The sequence below is a fragment of the Notolepis coatsorum genome, assembly GCF_963971535.1.
Source record: "Notolepis coatsorum genome assembly, chromosome: 5".
NCBI classification, from domain to species: Eukaryota; Metazoa; Chordata; class Actinopteri; order Aulopiformes; family Paralepididae; genus Notolepis; species Notolepis coatsorum.
The window spans coordinates 132512435-132536486 of record NC_140169.1 but is presented as its reverse complement, the minus strand read 5'-3'; the positions used below and the strand labels follow the sequence as shown (position 1 = coordinate 132536486).

General features: G+C 41.9%; 1 protein-coding gene across 1 annotated transcript; it reads left to right on the top strand.

Moving 5' to 3' along the window:
- On the top strand, positions 1 to 23034 carry slc35f6 (solute carrier family 35 member F6). Its single transcript, XM_084314440.1, has 6 exons — positions 1 to 162; positions 3455 to 3527; positions 3664 to 3835; positions 8986 to 9201; positions 10227 to 10337; positions 21325 to 23034. Exons 1-6 carry the CDS (start codon positions 86 to 88, stop codon positions 21804 to 21806), a joined length of 1131 nt encoding a protein of 376 aa, XP_084170566.1. The 5' UTR covers positions 1 to 85; the 3' UTR covers positions 21807 to 23034.
- The last annotated feature ends 1018 nt before the right edge of the window (positions 23035 to 24052 follow it).

Genomic DNA, 24052 nt, shown 5'->3' with positions numbered 1-24052 from the left:
CAACCAGGACGGGAGCCGAGCCCTCAGTAAACAAAAACCCAAGTAAAGGTTGTTATAGCGTATTATTACACATATCACGTCCAGCATGGCTTGGACAAACTACCAACTGTTCCTGGCGGGGCTCATGCTCACCACTGGCTCTCTCAACACGTTGTCGGCAAAGTAAGTTAATAATGCTTTGCTTTGTTCATCTTCACATTTCTTTGTCATGTCTTCGTAAAGTCATCTTCACGACATGCTAGCATTGATGTAACCGTTAACCATTTCGATTTGGGACACATTCTCTCCTAATCCAATGTACAGTATATATATCATTGACGTTCTTTAGTGGGACACTCTGTTTTTACTTTAGAACCTACAACATTGCCCTGTTCATTGGATAATGTCTGACTAACGTTAGTTGGCTAGCAGAGCTAAGCTAACGTTAGCCGTCTGATAACAGCAGTAGAGTGAAGTGTTGGTGCTGGTGGTAACAATGAATACCAGAAATAAATACGTGTCATTCATTCATTCATTTAAATAAACGATTTATTTCTACCAGCACCAACACTGTGCGTGTCTGTGACGTCAGTTCCTTTGTTATTTTTTTTGTCCACTGTATCGTTTTGGCAGCACAGCCTCATCTACCCAGATTGTTGATGGTCTAAACTGCACCTGTTGCTTTCAAGTTTCAAGCAACCTTGTTGGATTGATTGCCTAGTTGTGTTGACCTATTGATGGCCACCATTGAGCCCAATAGTTAATGTTAGCTAGCTAGCCAGATTTACTGACATATCTATATGTATATATTCCTGAATGAGCAGTGTTACAGTTAGGTTATAGTACTGTAATAAGCCATGGTCTATCCAGTGCAAGTTTAAATATCGTCTCCCCCAGCCTCCAAGGGAATCTTTCATAATCTATACATGGTGCTAATACACTGTCTAATGTGGGGGGCAACAGTGGAGGCTCAGGAGGTATAGAGCAGTCATCTGGTAATCCAGAGGTTCCCGGTTCGATTCCCGCTCCTCCCGTGCAGTGTGTCGAAGTGTCCTTGAGCAAGACACTAAACCCCTAATTGCTCTCGATGAGCAGGTTGGCTCCTTGCATGGTTGCCTCCGCCATCGGTGTGTGAATGTGTGAGTGAATGGGTAAAATGTTAGGAACAAATTGTAAAGCGCTTTTTGGATAAAAGCTGCTATATAAATGCAGCCATTTACCATTTAATGCATATAGACAGAAAATACATCGGGGTCCAAACTTCCCTAGCAACGGAATTCCACTTACACCGCCTAACTGGTCTTGCAATGTGTCATGACAATGGGATGGGGGTGGGGGGTGGGGGTGGTACTGGCAACTTGCCATTTCAGCGAAACTTATATAGCCTAATAAGCCTATTGTATCACTTCAACTTCTCTATTGCATGCCAAGGACAAACGTTTTTTCTAGTTGTACTTCTGCTGCTGTCTGCTTTAGTGCTATGTACTGTATGTCCACGAAAGGACAGTATCCAGCGCCTATAAGTATGATTCACTAACAATAAATAAAACATAAAGGCCTAGCCTAACTGTGTTGCTGACGATACACAGCTTGTCATGTAACGTTAGCTTTCATTAAATGAGAAATTGTAGCAAAACGCAGGTAAGGTTTCACTCAGCCTGGGACACCATCATTGTAACTTGAAACCAACCAGTCCACTGTGCTGCTTCATGAGAATAAAACAGAGGTCTGGTGTTACATCATTTAGACCTCGGCTATAGATATATGACCAGGACACATTTCATCCAAACAAGTTGTTGTTGTTGTTGTTACAAACCAAGCGTTATAAGATAAGAAGAACTTCCCATGTCATAGTCATATTAGGCTATCTGACCAAAACATAGTCCAAATATGCGACAACCCCCGGGTACTTAGATCAATCCACAAGCCCAATCACCTCTTTCAGAATGATCACTGAGCCCAAAACGCTGCTGCGTGTGAGAGAAGAGCTGTGTCATCACTACAGATTCTCTTGACTTGCATATCGAGCTCCGACGGGAAACACTCACGTGCCAGTCATGCCTTTTCTGATCTGCTATAAACGTCAAAGGGTGTGCAGGCTGACTTCGACACTCATTAATAGGGCTGGGTAATGTTTCAAATGGTTCAATACCAGTGTGTCAATACCTGGGATTCTATACCAAAACTATTTATGTGCTGTGTGAGCCAATTGAAGGCTTTGTTACATTTTGGATGATTTTGGATTGTGGTTAAAGAGAAGAAATGTTCTGTCTTGGAACAAACTTGCTTATTGGCTCAACTGACTTAGGTATCGAGTCGACACAGTGTCATTTGATACCAAATTTCGTTGCCACAGCATTTTTCGATCCATTTCATACCCCCAGCCCTACTCTAACCTATAGGCTACCTGTCAGTACAGTCAGTGTTCTATACAATAATCGATAATCACCTGGAATGTTTTCCGATACTGATTCAGGATAAACTTGCAAGTATACTGCGTCAGAAGATTGGCCTTTTGTACAGAAACAAAACCAGTTTTCCTATGTTTACTAGAAGGAAGGTAGTTTTTCTGTCTCATTATGTAGTAGTAGTTTATAGACATGCGGCCTCTTCCACTCTAAAGCCTCTCGACTTTGTATATCATTCTGCCCTTAGATTTATCACTGGTGACCGTTATGGTACCCAATCATTGTATCCTATTATGATAAGGTTGGGTGGTCCTCCCTGGTAAAGAGTGACTTGCACTGGCATCATTATTGATGATCTTCCACCCTACATCACTTCATTACTGGACTCATACACACTCTGGTCTGGTGACTGGCTTACATTTAAGGTGCCCAGAGTTTGCACTGAATTAGGAAAATCTGCTTAGCTTCTGTGCCCCAGAAACATGGAATGTTTTGCAATGCACTTTAAAACTCAATTCATTAGTATCTATTGGTCAGTTTAAATATGATTGATCAGTTTTAATAGCAAACCACTCCAGCACAGTCTGCAGTTGTTGTTAATTATTTTAAATGTTTAATTGATTAACTTTCTGTTTCTATATTATTTTCTTTTTTTAAATGTATTATGTGTTATATTTCTCAACATCATTGTAAATGAGAGCTTGCTCTCAATGATCCTTCAAGATTAAATAAAGATTGAATGAATGAATGAAAAGATACATTAAGATATCTGTTCACACATTCACAAAATCACAAGATAAATAGAATCAAATTACTGTTCATCATCGCATGGAACTGCAAAATGTATATGTAGGTTGTTATCATTCATACAGGTGGTCACAGAATTGTGTGAGCAACAATATCACAATAACATAATCACAATATGATCCCGATACAATTAACAATAATAATAAATGATCACCCAACCCTAGTTCTACTCGAGGTCTATTGTGAATGCTTGGACTTGTCTGATTTTGTAACATACAGTACCCATAATCGCATTGTAATCTAGTCTTCTTGTGCATCAGATGGGCTGACATGTTCTCGGCAAAGGGTTGCCATGGGACTGACGTACACCAATTCAGTCACCCATTTGTACAGGTACGTTACTGACGTAATATCCAAAGAAAACACAAAAAGTCTTGTATTAGATAATTGTATCTGTGTGCTATTCTGATATATTTCTCCCTTTCTGTCCGTCTACCCCACTGCTCCATCCTCTGTGTTCGCTTCTCAGGCAGTAGGGATGTTTATGGGGGAGTTCTGTTGTCTGGCAGTTTTCTACATCTTACTTTGCCACGATAAGCGTCGACCTGAACCCAAGATAAACCCTGGCCGGAGTTTCAACCCTCTTATCTTCTTCGCCCCTGCCATGTGTGATATGACCGCTACCTCCATCATGTATGTTGGTAAGTGACCTTAACTTTTACCTTCCACTTGGCTGACAATTCTTTTCCCAGTGGGCGGATAATTCTCCATGTAAAAAAGGAGGGAGGGAGGGAGGGCACTGTATAAGGCAACAAAAAACAGCAACAACAACAATGTTTAGCCTTTACAACATTACAAACAAAGCAGTGCGAGGCGAGAGTTTGATGGCAAAGTTGACTGAATTGATTGAAGTATGCAGCTATACAGAGAGAAAAAGAAAATAATTGAAAACTATTTTGATACCTCAAAATGATGTTTTGGTTTGATAAGATGCTTATGATACAATCATTCTAAGGATTATGTGTGTAATAAATTAGTTTAGTACACTAATTGCAACAAATCTGAAACTGCATAGTGCACTTTTAAATTAGTATCTTTGTGAGATTACTGTTTTATAATATACATTACATTGAAAAGATACAAAGATATATTTTTTAAAGATGGATTTTCTAATACAGAAGAGGTATTATTTAGAACATTACTTCATATTTTTCTTGTTATTTATTTTGTCCAGTAAGACTTGAAAATATATATTATTTTGTCATAGGTTGATTTTGTTATTTTCTTGATTTGTCAGATAGATTACTTTAGGCATAATACAGCATGTTGAGTAACTTTGGTTATAGAGAGATATTATTTTGTATTATAAAATTATATAAACAATAATTTTATATCAATACAGAGGAGGCATACTTTAAATATATTATAATGATAAGGCATCTTTGAGTAAACTTTGAGTATCATTAAGTATCTTGAGGCTGAAGGCAGAGTGTCCTCTTTAAAAAAAAATCACAATATGGTCACCCTTGAAGTCGCATTATAATTCACTTAATAAAATAATGACGAGTCAGCCTCCTAAAAAGACAAAAGTTAGTGACACGACTCACACCAAAGTAAGGACTTTGCTCTGTATCGTCAATTAGTGGTCAAATAAATATTTGATTAAGGAATATAATATGCCTTTTTGTATTATTTCTCTGTGTATCAGCAAAATGTATATATTCTTATGTTAGACATTGAGGGAAATTAAGATTCTCAGATTTTTTACAAACCGCCGCTTATCAACTAACCGGTTAATCGGCAGGTGACGTATGTTGCTCAGTAGTTGCTGATGTCTGCTCAGGAGGTTTGAGTGTTTGCTCAGACCGAAAAAAATTAGAGGGAACATTGGCTACTTCCCTCCCTCATCCATGATGACATCCACAGAAACAGCCCAAACACAATATATATGCATATGAACTATGAAGTAACACAAGATATATGTATATGAAGTAACACAAGATATATGCATATGAAGTAACACAATATATATGCATATAAAGTAACAAGAGATATGCATATGAAGTAACATAAGAGATATGCATATGAAGTAACACAATATATATGTGTGTGAACAATTAAACTAAATAAGACTCGTGCACATCTAGTTGGACCCCGACTGGAGGTGCAGGTCAGCGCAAGAGAGATGTATAAAACTACAAGAAGAATACCTTCAAAAGAAGGGGCCGCACACTCCTCAGGACTGGTTTTGCTTTTTTATTGCACAACGCGTTTAGCTTCTGCTAGCACCTGAGGAAGCAGAAGCGAAACGCGTTGTGCAATAAAAAAGCAAAACCAGTCCTGAGGAGTGTGCGGCCCCTTCTTTTGAAGGTATTCTTCTTTTAGTTTTATATATATCGCTTCATTGATGGTCATCTTGCAGCCCAGTTGGGATCCATTCTTTTCAGCCAAAGCCAGTTGCTGCTTTGCTCAGCAGCCTCCAACAGCGACCTGACAGCTTGTCGGAGGGCCTGTCCTCAGACTCCCATCCCTTTCAGCATCCTGGTGGTTGATGTGGCCACAAAGCCTCTGCACCCGACTTCCACCAGGAGTACCTGCGTTCTCCAACCCTGTTGAACTACCTCAGCTTGCATTCATACGCTTCAGCAACTGCAGCCTCCCATGGTACTGTTAGGAGGCTCAATTCCATCTACACCTGGATGCTCTGATGATCAAGTCCATTGCCATGGCGAAGGCTAGAGGGGAGATGGTACACCCTGCCATTATTCCTACTTCCAAAGATTGTCATGATGTGGTGTACTCTGATGTTGCGAGGCAGAACTGCAGATCTTGGAAGTAGTTTCTGACCAGATTTGTGATGGTTGATGCCACAACTCAATGGCTGTCCAAAGGAGAATAGGTGGGACGGAACATTGGCTAAGTCCAGGGATAAGACGTGCAGATCTCTTCTTTCCTTTTTTGCAGATAAAATCTGATGCCATATCATGCTTGTGTGTTCTAAGCATCCTGAAAAGCTTGATATACCTGAGCTTTCTGTACCGACTTCTCAATCAAGTTGTTTACGTTTCAGGTAAGTTGTCATCCCTTGAGCAATGATGCTAAAGAAGATCTTCCCTTCATTTCAGGAGATAGATTTTCCGGAATTAGTCGATGTTTGAGGCATTCTTTTCCTTAGGGATTAGTACTCCCCCTGCTCTTGGCCATGCATTTGGGATGTTTTGCTTCTTTCCACGCCACCTTTCTTCCACAGGAACCTCAGGACATCTGGAACTTAATTTGGTCCTGGAGCTGAAGCTGTCTTTGCCTTCCTCACAGCTCACAATCTCGCTCCATCTCGGGGGGCCGGCATCACATTGATGTTCATGTCTCTGGTTATCTGTGTGCGCAGGTTTACAAGATATGCATATGAAGTAACCAAGGGACGGACAACACTCTAAACAAGCAAGCAAGCAAAAACAGGAAAAGAGAGACAGTTAACCACAGATCAAGTTTAGTTTTTATCCCAGGGCCATATGTGCACTAAACTCAGCTAAATTTTAAAACAACAGTCTCCTTGCACCCCCCCCCCCCATGCACACGCACACACACACAACATTAAGGGATAGTGCAATTATATTTTATACCCCCCTGTTTTATTAATGTTATTTATGCCCCACCCCTGTTTTATATTTAATACTGTGTTTAGGACTGTTTTTATTTTTTTTACTAGCACCTAGGGTTGCATTTTTAAATTTCGTTGTAACAACTGTAACAATGACAATAAAGATCTATTCTATTCTATTCTATTTTGTGTTTGGGCATAATGTAAATGTGCTGTAGAGAGCTCCAGCTGTGCAATATCCCAGTAAGAAGAGAGCCATTCCCTCACCGGCGGTGCATGTAGTGGTTTCCAGCGACAAGCTACCATTCTTTTAGCAGCTGTGAGACCAGCTAGCACAGGGGTGGCCAACCAGTCAGAGACTAAGAGCCACAAAAAAATTACTGTGGTACCACAAAGAGCCACACCATATACCAGCGTTTCTCAACCTTTTTTTTCAGTCACGGCACCCTTCATGTGTTTATAGGTCTCGCCCTCTGGCCTCTGAAGTTGCTAATGTCTTTTTTATTTGGGCCTCACAGGGTTAAAAGTACCCTGTGAGACCCACGGTTGCAAAATTACAAAATCACTTTTAGCCATTTAAAAAAATAATGTTTATTTAAAAAATGTTAAAGGGGAACTATTTTACTATTTCTTTCACTATTTGGGCACTTTTACACAATTCCTGTGAGTCTATGGAACACCTAGGTTTTTTTCAAAAAAAATGCATTGTTTTGTATTTCTAATCAAGTACTAAAAACCGCATTTTTCTACCTCAAGATCTTAAGCCGTTTTGAGGCTGGGCTCCAACCACTGTGTGGCCTGGTGCCAACTGCCACATCAACTGCCACATTATTATGCAGCTGATAAATCTCTGACATCACAGATATGCACATTTTCAGATGACTCAGTTCAGTGAGGGTGAATATTGTGAGAGGAGAATTGGAAGAATTCGCCAATATGAGAATTAGAGACATATATCCTATTAATATAAGTCCACATAGCTAAGAAACAACGGTAAACACTGAAAAAAGCCATTTATAAGATAGTTCCCCTTTAAGCACATGTATAGTCAATTGGTCCTGTTGTTCAGCCTCACAATGCTATTTGATAGTAAATGTGTTTATATGTCCCACCCTCTGGCCTCTGAAGTTGCTAATTTCTTTTTAATTTGGGCCTCACAGGGTTAACCTCTTAAGCCCGAGATATACAGTAAAAGTGTATATTTTCAGCATTATGTTTGTTTACCAATTATTTTAACTGTTATTAGTGAAATATAAGATTATAGAAATCTCAGGGCATTGAGTCGGAAACCGGTGCATATTGACAGGAGGAAGTGGCACAGCCAAAAGTGAGTGTAGTCTTTTGAAGGAAGAGACTCAGGGCTTTCAAATTTCGAAAAACTACCCTACCCAGCTCACACCAGCCCCTGTCAATCATCTGACTTCTGGATTTACTTTTTAATTTCTCTTATTTTTTGGGATTATCTCCCACAAACCTGAACGTTATTGCCATAAAACAGAACGCAGTTAGTTTCTCTACCTTGCTGTGAACGTCTTGCAAAAAACGGTGTTGCAATATGATGAAGAATGGTGGAGAAATTTACATTATAAAAAAGATGGCAGAATTCAGTACTGTATCTACAAAACCTTCTGTTTAATCATCTTCCCTTTATTCATTTGCTTAGATTTTTCAGGTCTGGTCAATTTTAGCATGGTGTTATTTACAGTCAAAGATAATTTTTTTTTTAAATAGAATTGATATTCTCCTTTGGTTCATTACAATTTACTCAAGCCTAGTAACAGACACACTATTTCTGACACTGATCCATATATGTCCCTAGATTCAGATACCAAGAACATGCAAATGGACCACTTACATTTTTTTTAAAATGTTTATTCTACGTCCTTATGGAATGAGTGACATAAAAAAAAAAAAAGTAAAAAGAAAAATTATGGATGGAAGAGCCGCACATTGACGGGCAAAGAGCCGCATGCGGCTCGCGAGCCGCGGGTTGGCCACCCCTGAGCTAGCAAGTCATTTGTAGTTGGCTCCAAAGAGTCATTAAGTAATAGCCGACACTTTGGGGAATGGCTCTCTCAATAATATTAAACATACCACACCAAACCATATGAATAAAAGTACCAATGGTATTGTTTGGACAAAAGTTGCTAAATGGTTTATCTCTGAATTGTATTTGGTGTAACCTTCGAGGTGTGAGATGAGACCTGTGAATATATTCATATTGTATTATTGAATGGTTTCTCTTTCCAGCCCTGAACATGACGAGTGCCTCCAGCTTCCAGATGCTGCGTGGGGCGGTGATCATCTTCACCGGCCTGCTGTCTGTGGCTTTCCTGAGACGCCGCCTGATGCCCAGCCAGTGGATTGGCATCCTGACAACCATCCTGGGTCTAGTGATCGTAGGCATGGCCGACTTTTTCAATGGGCAAAGGGACGACGGGCGCAAACTCAGCGATGTCATCACTGGTAAGGGAGTGAGTGAGCCTCCACTCAGATCTTCTCTGAATTCTGTGGTTCACATTTGTCCGGCAGCGTGGCTACATGGGTAGAGCTCCGGTCAAAGTGGTGTTGTTGTCCAGCACGGAGCACTCTGTCCGCTGGACCCGATGGTGTTGTTGTCCAGCAGGGAGCACTCTGTCCTCTGGACCCGATGGTGTTGTTGTCCAGCAGGGAGCACTCTGTCCTCTGGACCTGATGGTGTTGTCGTCCAGCAGGGAGCACTCTGTCCTCTGGACCTGGCAGTTACAATGCCCCCTGTCACAGGGACACCATACAGTTGCGAGTGCCGTCCTTCGGATGAAATGTTAAAACCAACGCCCGACTGAATTAAAGAACCCAGACGTTCCTGGCCAAATTTTCAATCAGGTCTCTGACAACAAGGCTACCTAATTATCCCTTCCCTTTAATTGGCTGATACCAATCCCTGTCTCCTGAGCCTTTCAGCCATTGTGTAGTGTGAATGGCAGCCATTGAGCCTGCGTAGCCCGAGGTTGGGTGCTACACAGTGGTGAAGGAGGCAATGTCCACGCTACATTCTAAAGAGCCTTGAGTGTCTAGAAAAGTGCTATATAAATGCAATGACCATTCATTCATTTAGGTGAGAGGCCAGGGTAGAATTGGACAATTGACCTATCTCAAACCCTGCCCTCCTCCAATTTGTGACTAGGGGATCAAGAAAAAAGGGGCAGGGTTCTTATATGGGTCAATTGTTTGGGATAAGTCAAGGAGAATGACATCATTGTATCAAAGTGTTTCCCGCTGGTTGTAAAGTTATTTGTGCTGTTGGCTGGCCGGGATGAGTTAAGATACACTTGTTCATACCTCACAAGAAGCACTGTTTGTTTGTATTGTGTCAGTTTTGGGGAATCTTATTTGTGGTGGACTGCTAACAAATAAATCTATGTATGGGAAACACTGAGGTAGTTTCTTTGGGGGGGGGGGGTGTTTTACTTCAGCAGCTTAACATGCAACCTCTCTCTTTCTGTCTTCAGGTGACCTTCTGATCATCATGGCTCAGGTCATTGTTTCTGTACAGATGGTCCTGGAGGAGAAGTTTGTCTCCAAACATGATGTTCACCCTCTGCGGGCTGTGGGTACTGAAGGTAATGTAGTAGGGAAGCACACTCTCTGGGCTGTGGGTACAGAATGTACAGTAGTAGGGAAGCACACTCTCTGGGCTGTGGGTACTGAATGTACAGTAGTAGGGAAACACACTGAATACTGAATGTACAGTAGTAGGGAAACACACTGAATACTGAAGGTACAGTAGTAGGGAAACACACTGTGAATACTGAAGGTACAGTAGTAGGGAAACACACTGAATACTGAAGGTACAGTAGTAGGGAAACACACTGTGAATACTGAAGGTACAGTAGTAGGGAAACACACTGAATACTGAAGGTACAGTAGTAGGGAAACACTGTGGATACTGAAGGTACAGTAGTAGGGAAACACTGGATACTGAAGGTACAGTAGTAGGGAAACACTGAATACTGAAGGTACAGTAGTAGGGAAACACACTCTGTTAATACTGAAGGTACAGTAGTAAGGAAACACACTGGGTTCTGAAGGTACAGTAGTAGGGAAACACTGAATACTGAAGGTACAGTAGTAGAGGAAACACTCTGTGGATACTGAAGGTACAGTAGTAGGGAAACACTGAATACTGAAGGTACAGTAGTAGAGGAAACACACTCTGTTAATACTGAAGGTACAGTAGTAAGGAAACACACTGGGTACTGAAGGTACAGTAGTAGGGAAACACACTGAATACTGAAGGTACAGTAGTAGGGAAACACACTCTGTTAATACTGAAGGTACAGTAGTAAGGAAACACACTGGGTACTGAAGGTACAGTAGTAGGGAAACACACTGAATACTGAAGGTACAGTAGTAGAGGAAACACTCTGTGGATACTGAAGGTACAGTAGTAGGGAAACACACTGAATACTGAAGGTACAGTAGTAGGGAAACACACTCTGTGGGTACTGAAGGTACAGTAGTAGGGAAACACTCTGTGAATACTGAAGGTACAGTAGTAGGGAAACACTGGTTACTGAAGGTACAGTAGTAGGGAAACACACTCTGTGAATACTGAAGGTACAGTAGTAGAAGAAACACACTCTGGGTACTGAAGGTACAGTAGTAGGGAAACACACTGGTTACTGAAGGTACAGTAGTAGGGAAACACACGCTGGGTACTGAAGGTACAGTAGTAGGGAAACACACTGGTTACTGAAGGTACAGTAGTAGAAGAAACACACTCTGTGAATACTGAAGGTACAGTAGTAGGGAAACACACTCTGGGTACTGAAGGTACAGTAGTAGGGAAACACACAGTGAATACTGAAGGTACAGTAGTAGGGAAACACACCTGGATTAGTGAGATGCTTGCCAAAAAGAATGTATCAAAACATAGGGATGCAAATAATCTATTCGAGCGAAGTTTCAACGGGCTAAGCTGTCTTCATCAGGGTGTCATGTGAGCCGAGGACGAGAAGCTTCCATGGTCAAGTCCACACAGGTCAGCCCTTTCAGTGTCCTCGTGTGGACAAAGAAAAGAAACCATCTACAAATGAATCAATTCAACATCACACCACCTCATCTCAGACAATGATCATTCGTTATGGACTGCGTAAATAAACAAGGGGAAGTTATGTAAGGGTCCGGGATAATGTATAGCTACTAGGGCTGTCCCCGACTAAGGATTTGGATAGTCGACTATGATTGGCAAAAAAAAAGTATAATATTTTATTTTGATTAATAATAATAAAAAAAAATGTATCATTCCATTTGGGCTGCAGGGGTGCTTAACACTTTGAGCGCCGGTCGTGTTTTCCTTTTTACCCCCTTGAATGCCACGGTCCACGGCCAATGTTAACGTTAATATCGCCTAATCTATGTTTTAAATTATGGCTATGTGTCTAATCTGCCCGTCGCTTATCAAAGACTCATTTTCCAGTCAACATTGGCAAGGCAGATTGTATTTTTATCGCTTCATTTCCGTTTGATAGCATTTTGAAAATCACCCGTTTTCCGGGGGAAAACAACCCATTCTATGATAATCGCCTTTTACTGGAATATTCCAGAACGTTGTCATTTGTCGGCCTATTTATGAATCGTTTTCAAATAAACGCTAGATGATCGATAGTATATGTGTGCGCACGCACGCTCGTGCCGTGCGCTGATAATCGCTGCTGTTATTTCCTCATGGCTTTTACAGTCAAAACAGCTATATCACATATCACATAAACGCTTATATCTCTGTGAAAACGAGTCTGATTATCCTAACACTGATAACATAGATTCCTTACCTGAGGTCAGATGGTATCCAAATGGTTTATTCCAATTTCCGATCGCCATTCGAAAAAATCGATAAATGTATTGATCCATCGTGTGTACAGTATAACCCATATTTGCCGTGGCTCAGAGGCTCCAGAATGAACTCTGGTAGACCCCGGCTGCATCAGTGAGAAGTAAAATGTGGAGTCAGAAATCCGTTCTCCCATTCACTTTCATTGAGTCCATTCCAAAAAGGGTGATTTACCATCTGGGAGACGATAGGGGGCGCTTTTTTCACATCTCATCGCCGGCGGTCCCTGGATCTCCAACGGTAGGCTCGCGTGATGCAATATGATTTCAGATCGCTAATAAAAAAATAAATAAAAAATACCAGAGAAAAGCCGTGACGTGGCATTCAACGGTCGGGTCGTAAACCCGAGAAAAGCTGTGAGTGGCGCTCAAAGTGTTAATGTCTGAAGGAGTCGACTGAAGGCTTCTCGTCCTCTGCAAAAGCATGCAATTGGTCCACTGATGGATACATCTTGATATTTGTCTAGTCTAGTGTGTTCATTAGATGGGTGAAATCCTCTTTCAGTGCCTCTGTGCCTGTTTTCTTAGGCAGTTATCCTCTGGTATGCGTGCCATTAGCGTTAGCCACGCTTCTAGGCCTCTTTTCTGTTGGAAAGAATGATAAAAAGAAATAAAAATTTAAATAATATTTTTTTAAATATATATATATATTTTTTGTATTCGACTAAGAGGTTGGCAGTCGACTACGGCTCCTTTTGACCGATTAGTCGACTAATTGACTAATAGGGGTCAGCCCTAATAGCTACGAGGTCATTGTCGAGGTCACATAGTTAGAGACTAGTCATATAGGCTACATAGTTAGAGACTAGTCATACATGCTACATGGTTAGAGACTAGTCATATAGACAACATAGTTAGAGACTAGTCATATAGACAACATAGTTAGAAACTACTCATAATATAGACTACATAGTTAGAGACTAGTCATATAGACTACATAGTTAGAGACTAGTCATATAGGCTACATAGTTAGAGACTAGTCATATAGACTACATGGTTAGAAACTAGTCATAATATAGACTACATAGTTAGAGACTAGTCATATAGACTACATGGTTAGAAACTAGTCATAATATAGACTACATAGTTAGAGACTAGTCATACAGGCTACATGGTTAGAGACTAGTCATACAGGCTACATAGTTAGAGACTAGTCATATAGACTACATGGTTAGAGACTAGTCATACAGGCTACATAGTTAGAAACTAGTCATATAGACAACATAGTTAGAGACTAGTCATATAGGCTACATAGTTAGAGACTAGTCATATAGGCTACATAGTTAGAGACTAGTCATATAGACAACATAGTTAGAGACTAGTCATATAGGCTACATAGTTAGAGACTAGTCATATAGACAACATAGTTAGACACTAGTCATATAGGCTACATAGTTAGAGACTAGTCATAATAGACAACAGGAGTGGTCTAACGGCTACTTGCTTACTACGTCAGAGTGCTATAGTTTCCTTGCTCTTGGTATCTTAACAATATCATAGATGATTATAAGCCTAATTTAAAGGGCTCATGGTGGGTAAAATAAAAATGCTCAACATGGCAAATAAAAAAAAAAAAAGAAGTTGCCAGTATAGTTGAAAATATTGAGTCTATATGATAATTAAATATTGTGAACAAAATCTGTATTCTTCCTTCCTTCTCTCTCCCTGTCACTTTGGTACCACCAGACTTTGTCATAACTGCAGCAGGCTGCTTGACGATGATTGACAGATTATGTAACACAATTTTATGGGAACAAGCATTTACATGAAACATTTATGAACCATCTCTTTAGTTGAGTTTATTTGACAATAAAAAGTACGACAGTCACAAGACTACATCTCAGAATACCACAATAAAGTGTCACTTATCTCCACTGTGGTCCTTGATGACAGCAAAGGGGATGTAAGTCCATATGGCTAGGCAGCATTCAACAATGAACAAACCAATATAACTCAATAATAACCGAATCATCCAAAACTAAATACAACACTGTATTGACATTGTGTTTCTAATAAGCTTTCCTATGTTTCTAGGTTGTCCATAAGCCAGGGTTTTACCTAATTATTAATTGTGCATTGGTTGGTAGGCTATAGACTAACCTTATAAAACAACAATGGAATACATTTCACGGCGATCAGAAACTTTTATTAACTTGATCATCAGAAAAGATAATGCATGTCTAGTAATACCATTTCTGTCTGGTGCCCTACTGTGGCTAGCCTACCATACCTAACCCCTGGTTACCATATCAAAAGCTTTAGCTAATATTAGGATATTATCAACACAGTTTACCAGTCTTAAAGGAAGATGCCAATAGTTCCTGTAGATCGTTTACACCGCAGTTGGCTACAGGATACATTTTGCAACCAAAAGAAATTGCATCGTATTTGGATTGGACGTCTTGTCGTGCCTTTCCAGTAAGCCACGCGTTTTGCCCAGACCTTGGTAAACGTTTTAATCTTATTGTATTGTGTATGCACCATGGATGGTGATTCAAAGTGGTGAGTACCATTTTGTTTTCACCCCCCCACCCCAAATATTTAAATCAATAATTAATACGCTAAAGGCAGACTGCTCTGTTGCATTAGAAGCCTATAGTCGATATTAACCCTTTCACTACCACACTACATAAGGTTAACCTTTCACTACCACACTACAGACGTCTGTAGTGTGGTAGTGAAAGGGTTAGCCTTCTGTAGTGTGGTTGTGAAAGGGTTAACCCTTTGTCGTGTGGTAGTGAAAGGGTTAAGACTATTCCTTTTTCTGCTCCTTTTCATTTTAGTTGAGAGCCTCACTTTATTTGACTGCTTTTTCTTTTTTTTATAGTTCAAGTTCTTTAATAGTTGTCATACAGAAGTACAGAATACTTTCATACAAAATGCTTCTTACTGTTACGCTCCAGAGACTGTGCTAGACAAGATAGTATCAAATAACATAATATAGCATGTAATTTAGAAGAAGAAAAATGAGGTCACAGTGTTCGGTATAGACATATGTACAATGTTCTGAGTTACCATATAATATACAATACTATGCAGTGTACTAATGTACAGTACTATCTAGTGCAAAGCAGAAATGGGATGAGGTACAATTTTAGGTACAATTTACAGTAAGGTGTACGAGTTGTAGTGCAATCCTTCATCAATAAATATAAAGTGTGGGGAGTGGGTGCTACAGTGTATTTGTTTAAAGTGGGTGTGTGCTATAAAGTGTGTGGAGTGAGTGCTACAGTGTGTTTGTTTAAAGTGAGTGTGTGCGTGTGGATGTGTGTGCTATGTGCGTTTGGTGGTTGTTGTTGTGTAGTGTTCATTCATTGTTCGTTTAGCAGCCTGATGGCCTGGGGATAGAAGCTTCTTCTGAGTCTTTCTGTGCTCGCCTTGAGACTCCGGTATCGCTTGCCTGACCGCAGCAGTTCAAAGAGGCAGTTGTTCGGGTGACTGGAGTCTTTAATGATTCTCTTAGCCTTGCCCCTGCAACGCTTGTTGTAAATGTTCTGGAGGGTGGGGAGCCCCCCTCCAATTGTGCGTTCGGCTGAACGTGTCACTCTTTGTAGTCTGCTTCGGTCTTGTGCAGTGCTATTCCCAAACCAGGAGGTGATGTTGCCGGTCAAGATGCTCTCTATTGTACATGAGTAGAAGTTCTTAAGGATCTTCTGACTAACTTGGAACTTCCTTAGGCGCCTGAGGAAGTAGAGGCGTTGTCGTGCCTTCTTCACAACACTGTCAATGTGTGTGGTCCATGTCAAGTCCTCGGATATGTAGGCTCCGAGGTACTTAAAGCTGTTGACTCTCTCAACCGGTGCCCCGTCGATGCTGAGGGGGCTGTAGTCCTTGACCCCCGACCTCCTGAAGTCCACAATCATCTCCTTTGTTTTGCTGACGTTCAGGGAGAGGTTGTTTTCCTGGCACCATCCCGCCAGGACCTTGACCTCTTCCAGGTAGGCCCTCTCGTCGTTGGCAGAGATCAGGCAGAGATCAGGCAGATACCAGCTGTACCTGATTCTATCCATAAATTACTGCAAAAGGGAATGAAAGGATTAAGACATTTTTACATGGATTTTCAGAACAGAGAGAAGGATTTGATTACGCTGCTATACATACAAAGGAATTACGTGGGAGCGACAGTGACAGTGGTTCAGGAGGTAGAACAGTAATCAGACGGTTCCCAGTTCAATTCCCGCTTCACCTGGCAGCGTGTCGAAGTGTCCTTAAGACACTTAACCCCTCATTTCTCCCGATGAGTAGGTCGGCACCTTGCATGGTTGCCCCCGCCGTCGGTGTGTGAATGTGTGGGTGAATGGGTGAATGTGAGGAACAAATTGTAAAGCGCTTTGGATAAAAGCACTATATAAATGCACCATGTACCATTTTAGCATTTCCGTTTTCCACGCTAGCATTTCCCTCCTGCCATTCAAACTTCAGCCACATTTCTTTCGTGCACTGCCCTGGTTTTAACACTTGTGACAGCTGTTTAATACCCTGTCCAAATTGCTGCTCTGAAAGCAGTTATTTTCATTGCACTACAGCATTATGTTGACAAAAAGCCTCCCGACTTTCAGTAATACTCTCTCTCTCTCTCTCTCTCTCTCTCTCTCTCTCTCTCTCTCTCTCTCTCTCTCTCTCTCTCTCTCTCTCTCTCTCTCTCTCTCTCTCTCTCTCTCTCTCTCTCTCTCTCTCTCTCTCTCTCTCTCTAGTCCAGTGTTCAACCCTTTTCCAAGCTCTGCCTGGCTCACCTATCCCCAGGATGTGATCACACGCGCGCTTGGGAACACTGTGTCATGCCGAAAACAAAATCCACCCTTGGATTGGTTTTTATGCCTCATCCTATCTAGGGGGTGGAAACAACACTGATTTAAATTGCAGGCAAGCAAAGAATAGGCTGTTTTATGTCAATAACTACCTGCATTCTGGTAGGGCCATGGCCAGCCCTATACGTTCTGCAGTCGTTGGTATTATGTACAAGTCAGTATAGCCTTAGGGCCAGTACATTTCAACTGGAGCAACGTTTTGTCAAGTACAATGTTGTAAGACCAAGGACGAGGCGTGTTGTGGGAACGCAGGACTAGAACGCAGGATGAGAAGGTATCTTTCACTTCAGTAGAATAGATGTCTCCAATAAGGGCCCGGTGCTCTCTTTTGTTGAGGCAAATGGCCTCAGTCATTACAATGCTTTTACAGTTATTACAGTTACAGTAGTTATTTCAGCTGCCTTTTGTACACTGACAATGTGTACCACTCGATCGCTCTTCTCATATTGGGTCTATACTTATACCACAACCCCATTTTATAGCCAAAATATGTTGCCAGAACATTAAACAAAAAAATAAATGTACTTGCCAATGTGTGACCCCACTGTCACCTACCAACGACCCCACTTTGGGCCGCAACCTGTAATTTAAGAACCGCTGCTCTAGATCATCATTAATGGTAATTGGTAAATGGTGCATTTATATAGCGCTTTTATTCAAAGCGCTTTACAATTTGTTCCTCACATTTTATCCATTCACTCACACATTCACGGCAGAGGCAACCATGCAAGGTGCCAACCTGCTCATCGAGAGCAATTAGGGGTTAAGTGTCTTGCTCAAGGACACTTCGACATGCTGCCCAGGAGGAGCAGGAATTGAACCGGGAACCTCCGGATTACCAGACAACTGCTCTACCTCCTGAGCCACTGTCGTCCCATTAACTCAACAAGCCTCACTGAGGAACGTTTTAAAACAGCATTAAAGTATGAAGTGTCTTTTCTAAGGATAACACATTAACACATTGAGTGCCACACCCCTTTCAGGAAGTGCATCTGGCCTTGCCACCCATTAACCCCTTGTAAGCGCTCACCTTGTTTGTAGAGCTAAACCTATATTTTATATTATAGCTATGGATCTAATAACGCCGTCGATTGTCAGTGGGTTTCTTCCGGTCAACGTTGCCTTTTTTCGCCTAATTATCGAATCATCCTGAAATCAACGCTAGATTATTGGTATTATGTTTCCTCGTGCATGCACGAAAACCGGCCCCCTGTGCGTCTATCGCAGCCAACGGCACACACACACACACAGGCTGCAATCGCGGGAAAGAAATTATCGGATCAACGCAATATTGATAATATTGAGTCCTTACCTTGTAAATGTACTGCGAAAAGAATAATCCAATTATCTGATCGCCATTCCAGATACTGGTCGCGGTAATCTGTCCCACGTTATCCAGCATTGCAGAGGGACAGGCGGGCGGATGAACTCGTCGAGGCAACCGTGGTGACCGCTTGTCTTGCCGGAGTCTTTAGAACCCGCCCCCACGCCGCAGCTCGGTAGAGAAAACAAACTACATTGTTTCAAATGGATTGCAATAGCGGCCGCAAGGCGTTAGGCGGCGGTATTGACTGTCTGCGATCTCAGACACATTCAGTACAGCATGCACAAGGTGCCTCGATGGATTATGAACGACAATAGCGAACAAAAGAAATAACGAAACAGAAACGTAGATCTACGTTTCCGGCACTCAGCGGTCGGGCCGCGTGTAGCTTTATGCCAAGCAAGCAGTGCAAAAATTTACCGTAGTGGCATGCAGTAATGCGCCTTTCATTTTCCGCCGCCCAGCGCCCAGGTCGCGCGGAAATAGGCTGTCTATTGCCATTCTCTTTGACAAACTCTAACCTTAACCAGCTCCTTAACAACGCCTAAACTTAACCGTTCTAACCTTAACCAACTCCGAAACAATGCCTAACCTTAACCTTAACCTTAACCATGCCTAACCTTAACCATAGAAATTATATTGCCATTCTCTTTGACAAACTCTAACCTTAACCAGCTCCTTAACAGCGCCTAAACTTAACCGTTCTAACCTTAACCAACTCCGAAACAATGCCTAACCTTAACCTTAACCTTAACCATGCCTAACCTTAACCGGCGAAAGAATACACGTTAAAAAAAAATCACGTTAAAAAATATTTTCGATGGGATTCGAACTCGCCAGCAAACAAGCCATAGGATCCACAGCCATGTGTCCTTGCCAATTGAGCTATTTGCTAGATACTGAATAAGGGGCGGTGACTTATATATATTGAGCTCCGCTCGTGTCGAACCAAGGGGCGCATGCGCGGGCACCTCGCGCGAGCACGCCGGCGCACGCACGCACCTGAGCGAGCACGCCGCCGCCGGTGCACGCACGGTAGCATTTGTCTGAAAAGAAGGGCGCTTTACCGCACTAGCGTGCGGTGACGAATGCGGAAGCATTTTTGCACTGCTTGCTTGGCATTAACGTACAGGCGGTCGGGCCACAGAAACGTAAATCTACGTGAATGAATGAATGAAAACTTTATTTAACAGATTGCAGAATGGGTACAATACAGTACGGCTCAATACACACAATTGTTAAGGGGATGCAGACCAGAGAAAGACGTTTGTCTTGTTTACATCAGGGTCCCCCATTTTCAATTCATAGTGACATTTACAGGTATATAGTACTGTTACATTTGTGACATATATGATATGCAAATATACAGTACTGTTACCCATAGATCCTGACAGAGAGTATATACATATGATGGGGAGGAGACTGTACATTAGGAGGGGGTGGGCGGGTGTGAGAGAAATATACATACGGTGGGGAGAGAATATATACATACGGTGGGGAGGAGACTGTACATTAGGAGGGGGTGGGTGGGTGGGAGAGAAATATACATACGGTGGGGAGAGAATATATACATACGGTGGGGAGGAGACTGTAGATTAGGAGGGGGTGGGTGGGTGTGAGAGAAATATACATACGGTGGGGAGAGAATATATACATACGGTGGGGAGGAGACTGTCTATTAGGAGGGGGTGGGGGGGTTTGGACATTTACGGTGGCCAGTTTCGAATTGCAGCCTCCCGTAGGTGCTCTTTTAGAGCGGTTTTGAATGTGGGTAGGGATTCACATTCCTTTACAGCTTTGGGTAGGGCGTTCCACGTGAACGGCAAACAAAGTGTTAAAGTGTTAAGAATACTATATTTCCAATGCGGTCCTCGATGTCAAGGTCAGGTTTATTAGCATGTCCCAAACTGGGCAATTCATGTTACAGCAGATGATAAGAACTCCAAAAAACGAAATAAACAAGAAGAACATAGACAGACATGTACATGGTCACAAGATCAGATAATGATAACAGTTAAATAAGCAACTACAACCATCCCCCCACCCACCCACCTCAAAGCTACCTCCTCCTTCCTTTATTGATGGCACGAATGGAGGTAGGTATAAATGATCATTTATACCTATTACCTATTGTTTTTAGCTGCAGGGGTCTCTAAACGTTGGCTGGAAGGCAATAATTGATATTGCAGATTTAGGGGGTGAGAGCTGTCTGCTCTAATAGATGACGCTTTCTTGAGCACCCAGACAGCTAAATTGTACCCCCACAATCGCACACCACACACTGTGTACAGCACTGTAGGGGCAATTGACTCATCTCAAACTCTGCCACAAGGTTTGTCAGAGGAAAGCAACAGTTGTGATTGGATGAGAATTGAAGGAAAAGAGGACAGAGAGTTTGAGGTCAATTCCACACGTACCGTAACATACAAACCAACATAGCTAATACATAGCCAAAATCATTGTCAGTCATCTCAAAAACAACTACTTTATTCTCATTAAATGTAATACAATATCTACGCCTAACAAATAACTTGTACGGGACCTGCCAATCTCAAGGTGTTTTTTGTTTGTCGTTTGTGTTCCCAGGGTTCTTTGGGTTCTTCGTCTTGTCACTGCTCCTCATCCCCATGTACTTCATCCACATGGGAACCACCGACAACCCCAGGGGGGTCCTGGAGGACGCGCTGGACGCCTTCTGCCAGATCGGCTTCAAGCCTCTCATCCTCCTGGCGCTGCTGGGCAACACCGTCAGCATCGCCTTCTTCAACTTCGCCGGCATTAGTGTCACCAAGGAGATCAGCGCCACCACGCGCATGGTGCTGGACAGCCTGCGCACGCTGGTGATCTGGGTGGTGAGCCTGGCCCTGGGCTGGGAGAAGTTCCACGGCCTGCAGGTGCTGGGCTTCATCATCCTGCTGCTGGGCACGGCGCTCTACAACGGACTACACCGCCCCCTGCTGGCCAGATGCTGTCCAGGGATGGTGGACGTCGTGGAGGAGGAGAGCAGCGGAACAGAGAGGGAGAGACTGCTGCCCGATGGCAGTGTCCAGGTCAATGACGGGAATTGACCTTTTAGAAAAGAACGGACCTATTCGTCACCCCTGACCGTAGCCCTCTCTGCGCTATCCTGGCTAATAGGCCACAGCGAGAGTGTGAGTTGTAGTTTCTGCTGTTTGTATAGATGACACACCTCTTCAAATTGTTGCCACTGACAATCTCTCTCTTCGAAATCACGTTGTTCCACACCTCAGATTTTAAATGACTTGTTCTTACTTTAGGACAAGCCTACCACACCTTGTTGCAATATGTGGGCCAATGTTTTACTTTCATTATGAAACTGTTGGTAGAGAGGATGCCTTGCCGAGTTTCTTTTACGTACAGGTTTACCAAAGGCTCGGTTCATTTCAGAGATGAAATGTTTTATCTGTCATATCATAGTAGTCAGAAATTGTTTTTTTTCCCTACTGTTTCATAATGAAAGAATAGGACTTGGACTGATTAACCTTTGTATATGAACTGGTGTTCAGCCCACCATGGACACCTTTTAGTTTTATGAAAAGAAAAAAAGATGTATGCCAAAATGACTTAATGTGTTTTAAAAACAATAACTGTTGTTTTTATCAATGTGCACTATTGAAATGGTTTATAATTTGTAGTTTTATAATTTGTGGTTTATAGTTTGTCAGTTGTTGTTTTTTACGTAGATTTTGCAGAATGACTGACAGTGTGGAAATCATATGGAATGCCAACACACTGACATGTCAAGGCCAGTGTGTCGATTGATCAATGTTTTCAGCTTGGTACGTTTTGTATGTAATCTTGATTTTGGAATCGTAAGGCCATTTTGTTACTTTTAGTTTGGTTAGAGACATAACCAACTGTACATGCTGTAAAATAGATTTTGAAGAACTTTATTTCTGTACGTTTGAGCTCGAGTTTGTCAGTGCTTTATATAATTATTGACTATATAGCTACAGTCAACAGGTGGAAAGAGCACTGAAATACATCACTCAAGTAGAAATACTGTTACTTCTGTAAGATTGTACTCGAGTAAGAATACTTAAAAGAAATACACACAAAAAAAACGAAAGTATTAAGTTACTTTCGAATGAGGATTTTATGCATGATAGGTGCAGGATAGTCCGTTTTAATCCAGAGTGAATGTAATGAGTTGTTTTCCACTTCTGCTGGTTGACATGTTCCAAGAGGCTGAGCTCAACAGTACATATGATACAATTGAATGATTTGTGCCTAAAGGAACACGCCAACATTTTGGGAAATTAGCTTACTGTCTTTTCCAGAGAGAGACAAGAAGATAGATACCAGTTTCCTCTCTGTGCGTTCAGTAGAAAGCTATCTGGCTGCGTGTTAGCCTAGCTTAGCACAATGAATGGAAGCGGACATGACCGGTTAGCCTAGGCATTGTCCAACTAGAACATCTCCCGAAGGCTAACCGGTCATGTCCGCTTCCATTCATTGTGCTAAGCTAGGCTAATGTGCAGCCAGATAGCTTTCTACTGAACGCACAGAGAGGAAACTGGTATCTATCTTCTTGTCTCTCTCTGGAGAAGACGATAAGCTAATGTCCCAAAATGTTGTCGTGTTCCTTTAATATTGTGACATTTGCCTGTCCTATTAGCCGAGCAATTGGTTAGCCGAGCAATTCGCTGTAACATGCCTTCAATTAGATTAAAAAGGGAACTGTTGTTTTGAGAGCCGCGCCTATTTCATTGAGACATAATGACTTTGATGTTGTATTGTGCCATCGTGAACAACACTGAATGAGTATAATGGAGTCTCTCCATGAGGACAAAGATGTCCTTTTGGGGTTTTTTCAATAATACATTTCTGAATGAATCTGAAAAGTCTCTGTTTCATGTTTCCCACAATTAAAGTTAAAGGAACACGGCAACATTTTGGGAAATTCGCTTATCGTCTTCTCCAGAGAAGCCGGTTAGCCATAGGCATTGTCCAACTAACACCTCTCCCGAAGGCTAACCGGCACTGTCTGCTTCCATTCGTTGTGCTAAGCTAGGCTAACGTGCAGCCAGATAGTTTTCTACTGAACGCACAGAGAGGAAACTGGTATCTATCTTCTTGTCTCTCTCTGGAGAAGACGATAAGCTAATTTCCCAAAATGTTGGCGTGTTATTTTTAGAGCAGCTCCTCAACGGCTACCTGTTCTAGCCCAGGGCTGCCCAGATCTGACCCTCCACAACATTGTGTTTGGATCTCCAAAGAGTTAGAGGTATGTTTTCATGCAGTTGAGTTATATTTGAAGAGTGTTTTTGAAATACCTTGATTATTACAAGGA

Coding starts and splice junctions, on each gene's coding strand:
- slc35f6 (XM_084314440.1), top strand. CDS start 86: ATGGCTTGGACAAACTACCAACTGTTCCTGGCGGGGCTCATGCTCACC. Junction 163..3,454: donor CTCAACACGTTGTCGGCAAA/GTAAGTTAATAA, acceptor CTTGTGCATCAG/ATGGGCTGACATGTTCTCGG. Junction 10,338..21,324: donor GCGGGCTGTGGGTACTGAAG/GTAATGTAGTAG, acceptor TTGTGTTCCCAG/GGTTCTTTGGGTTCTTCGTC.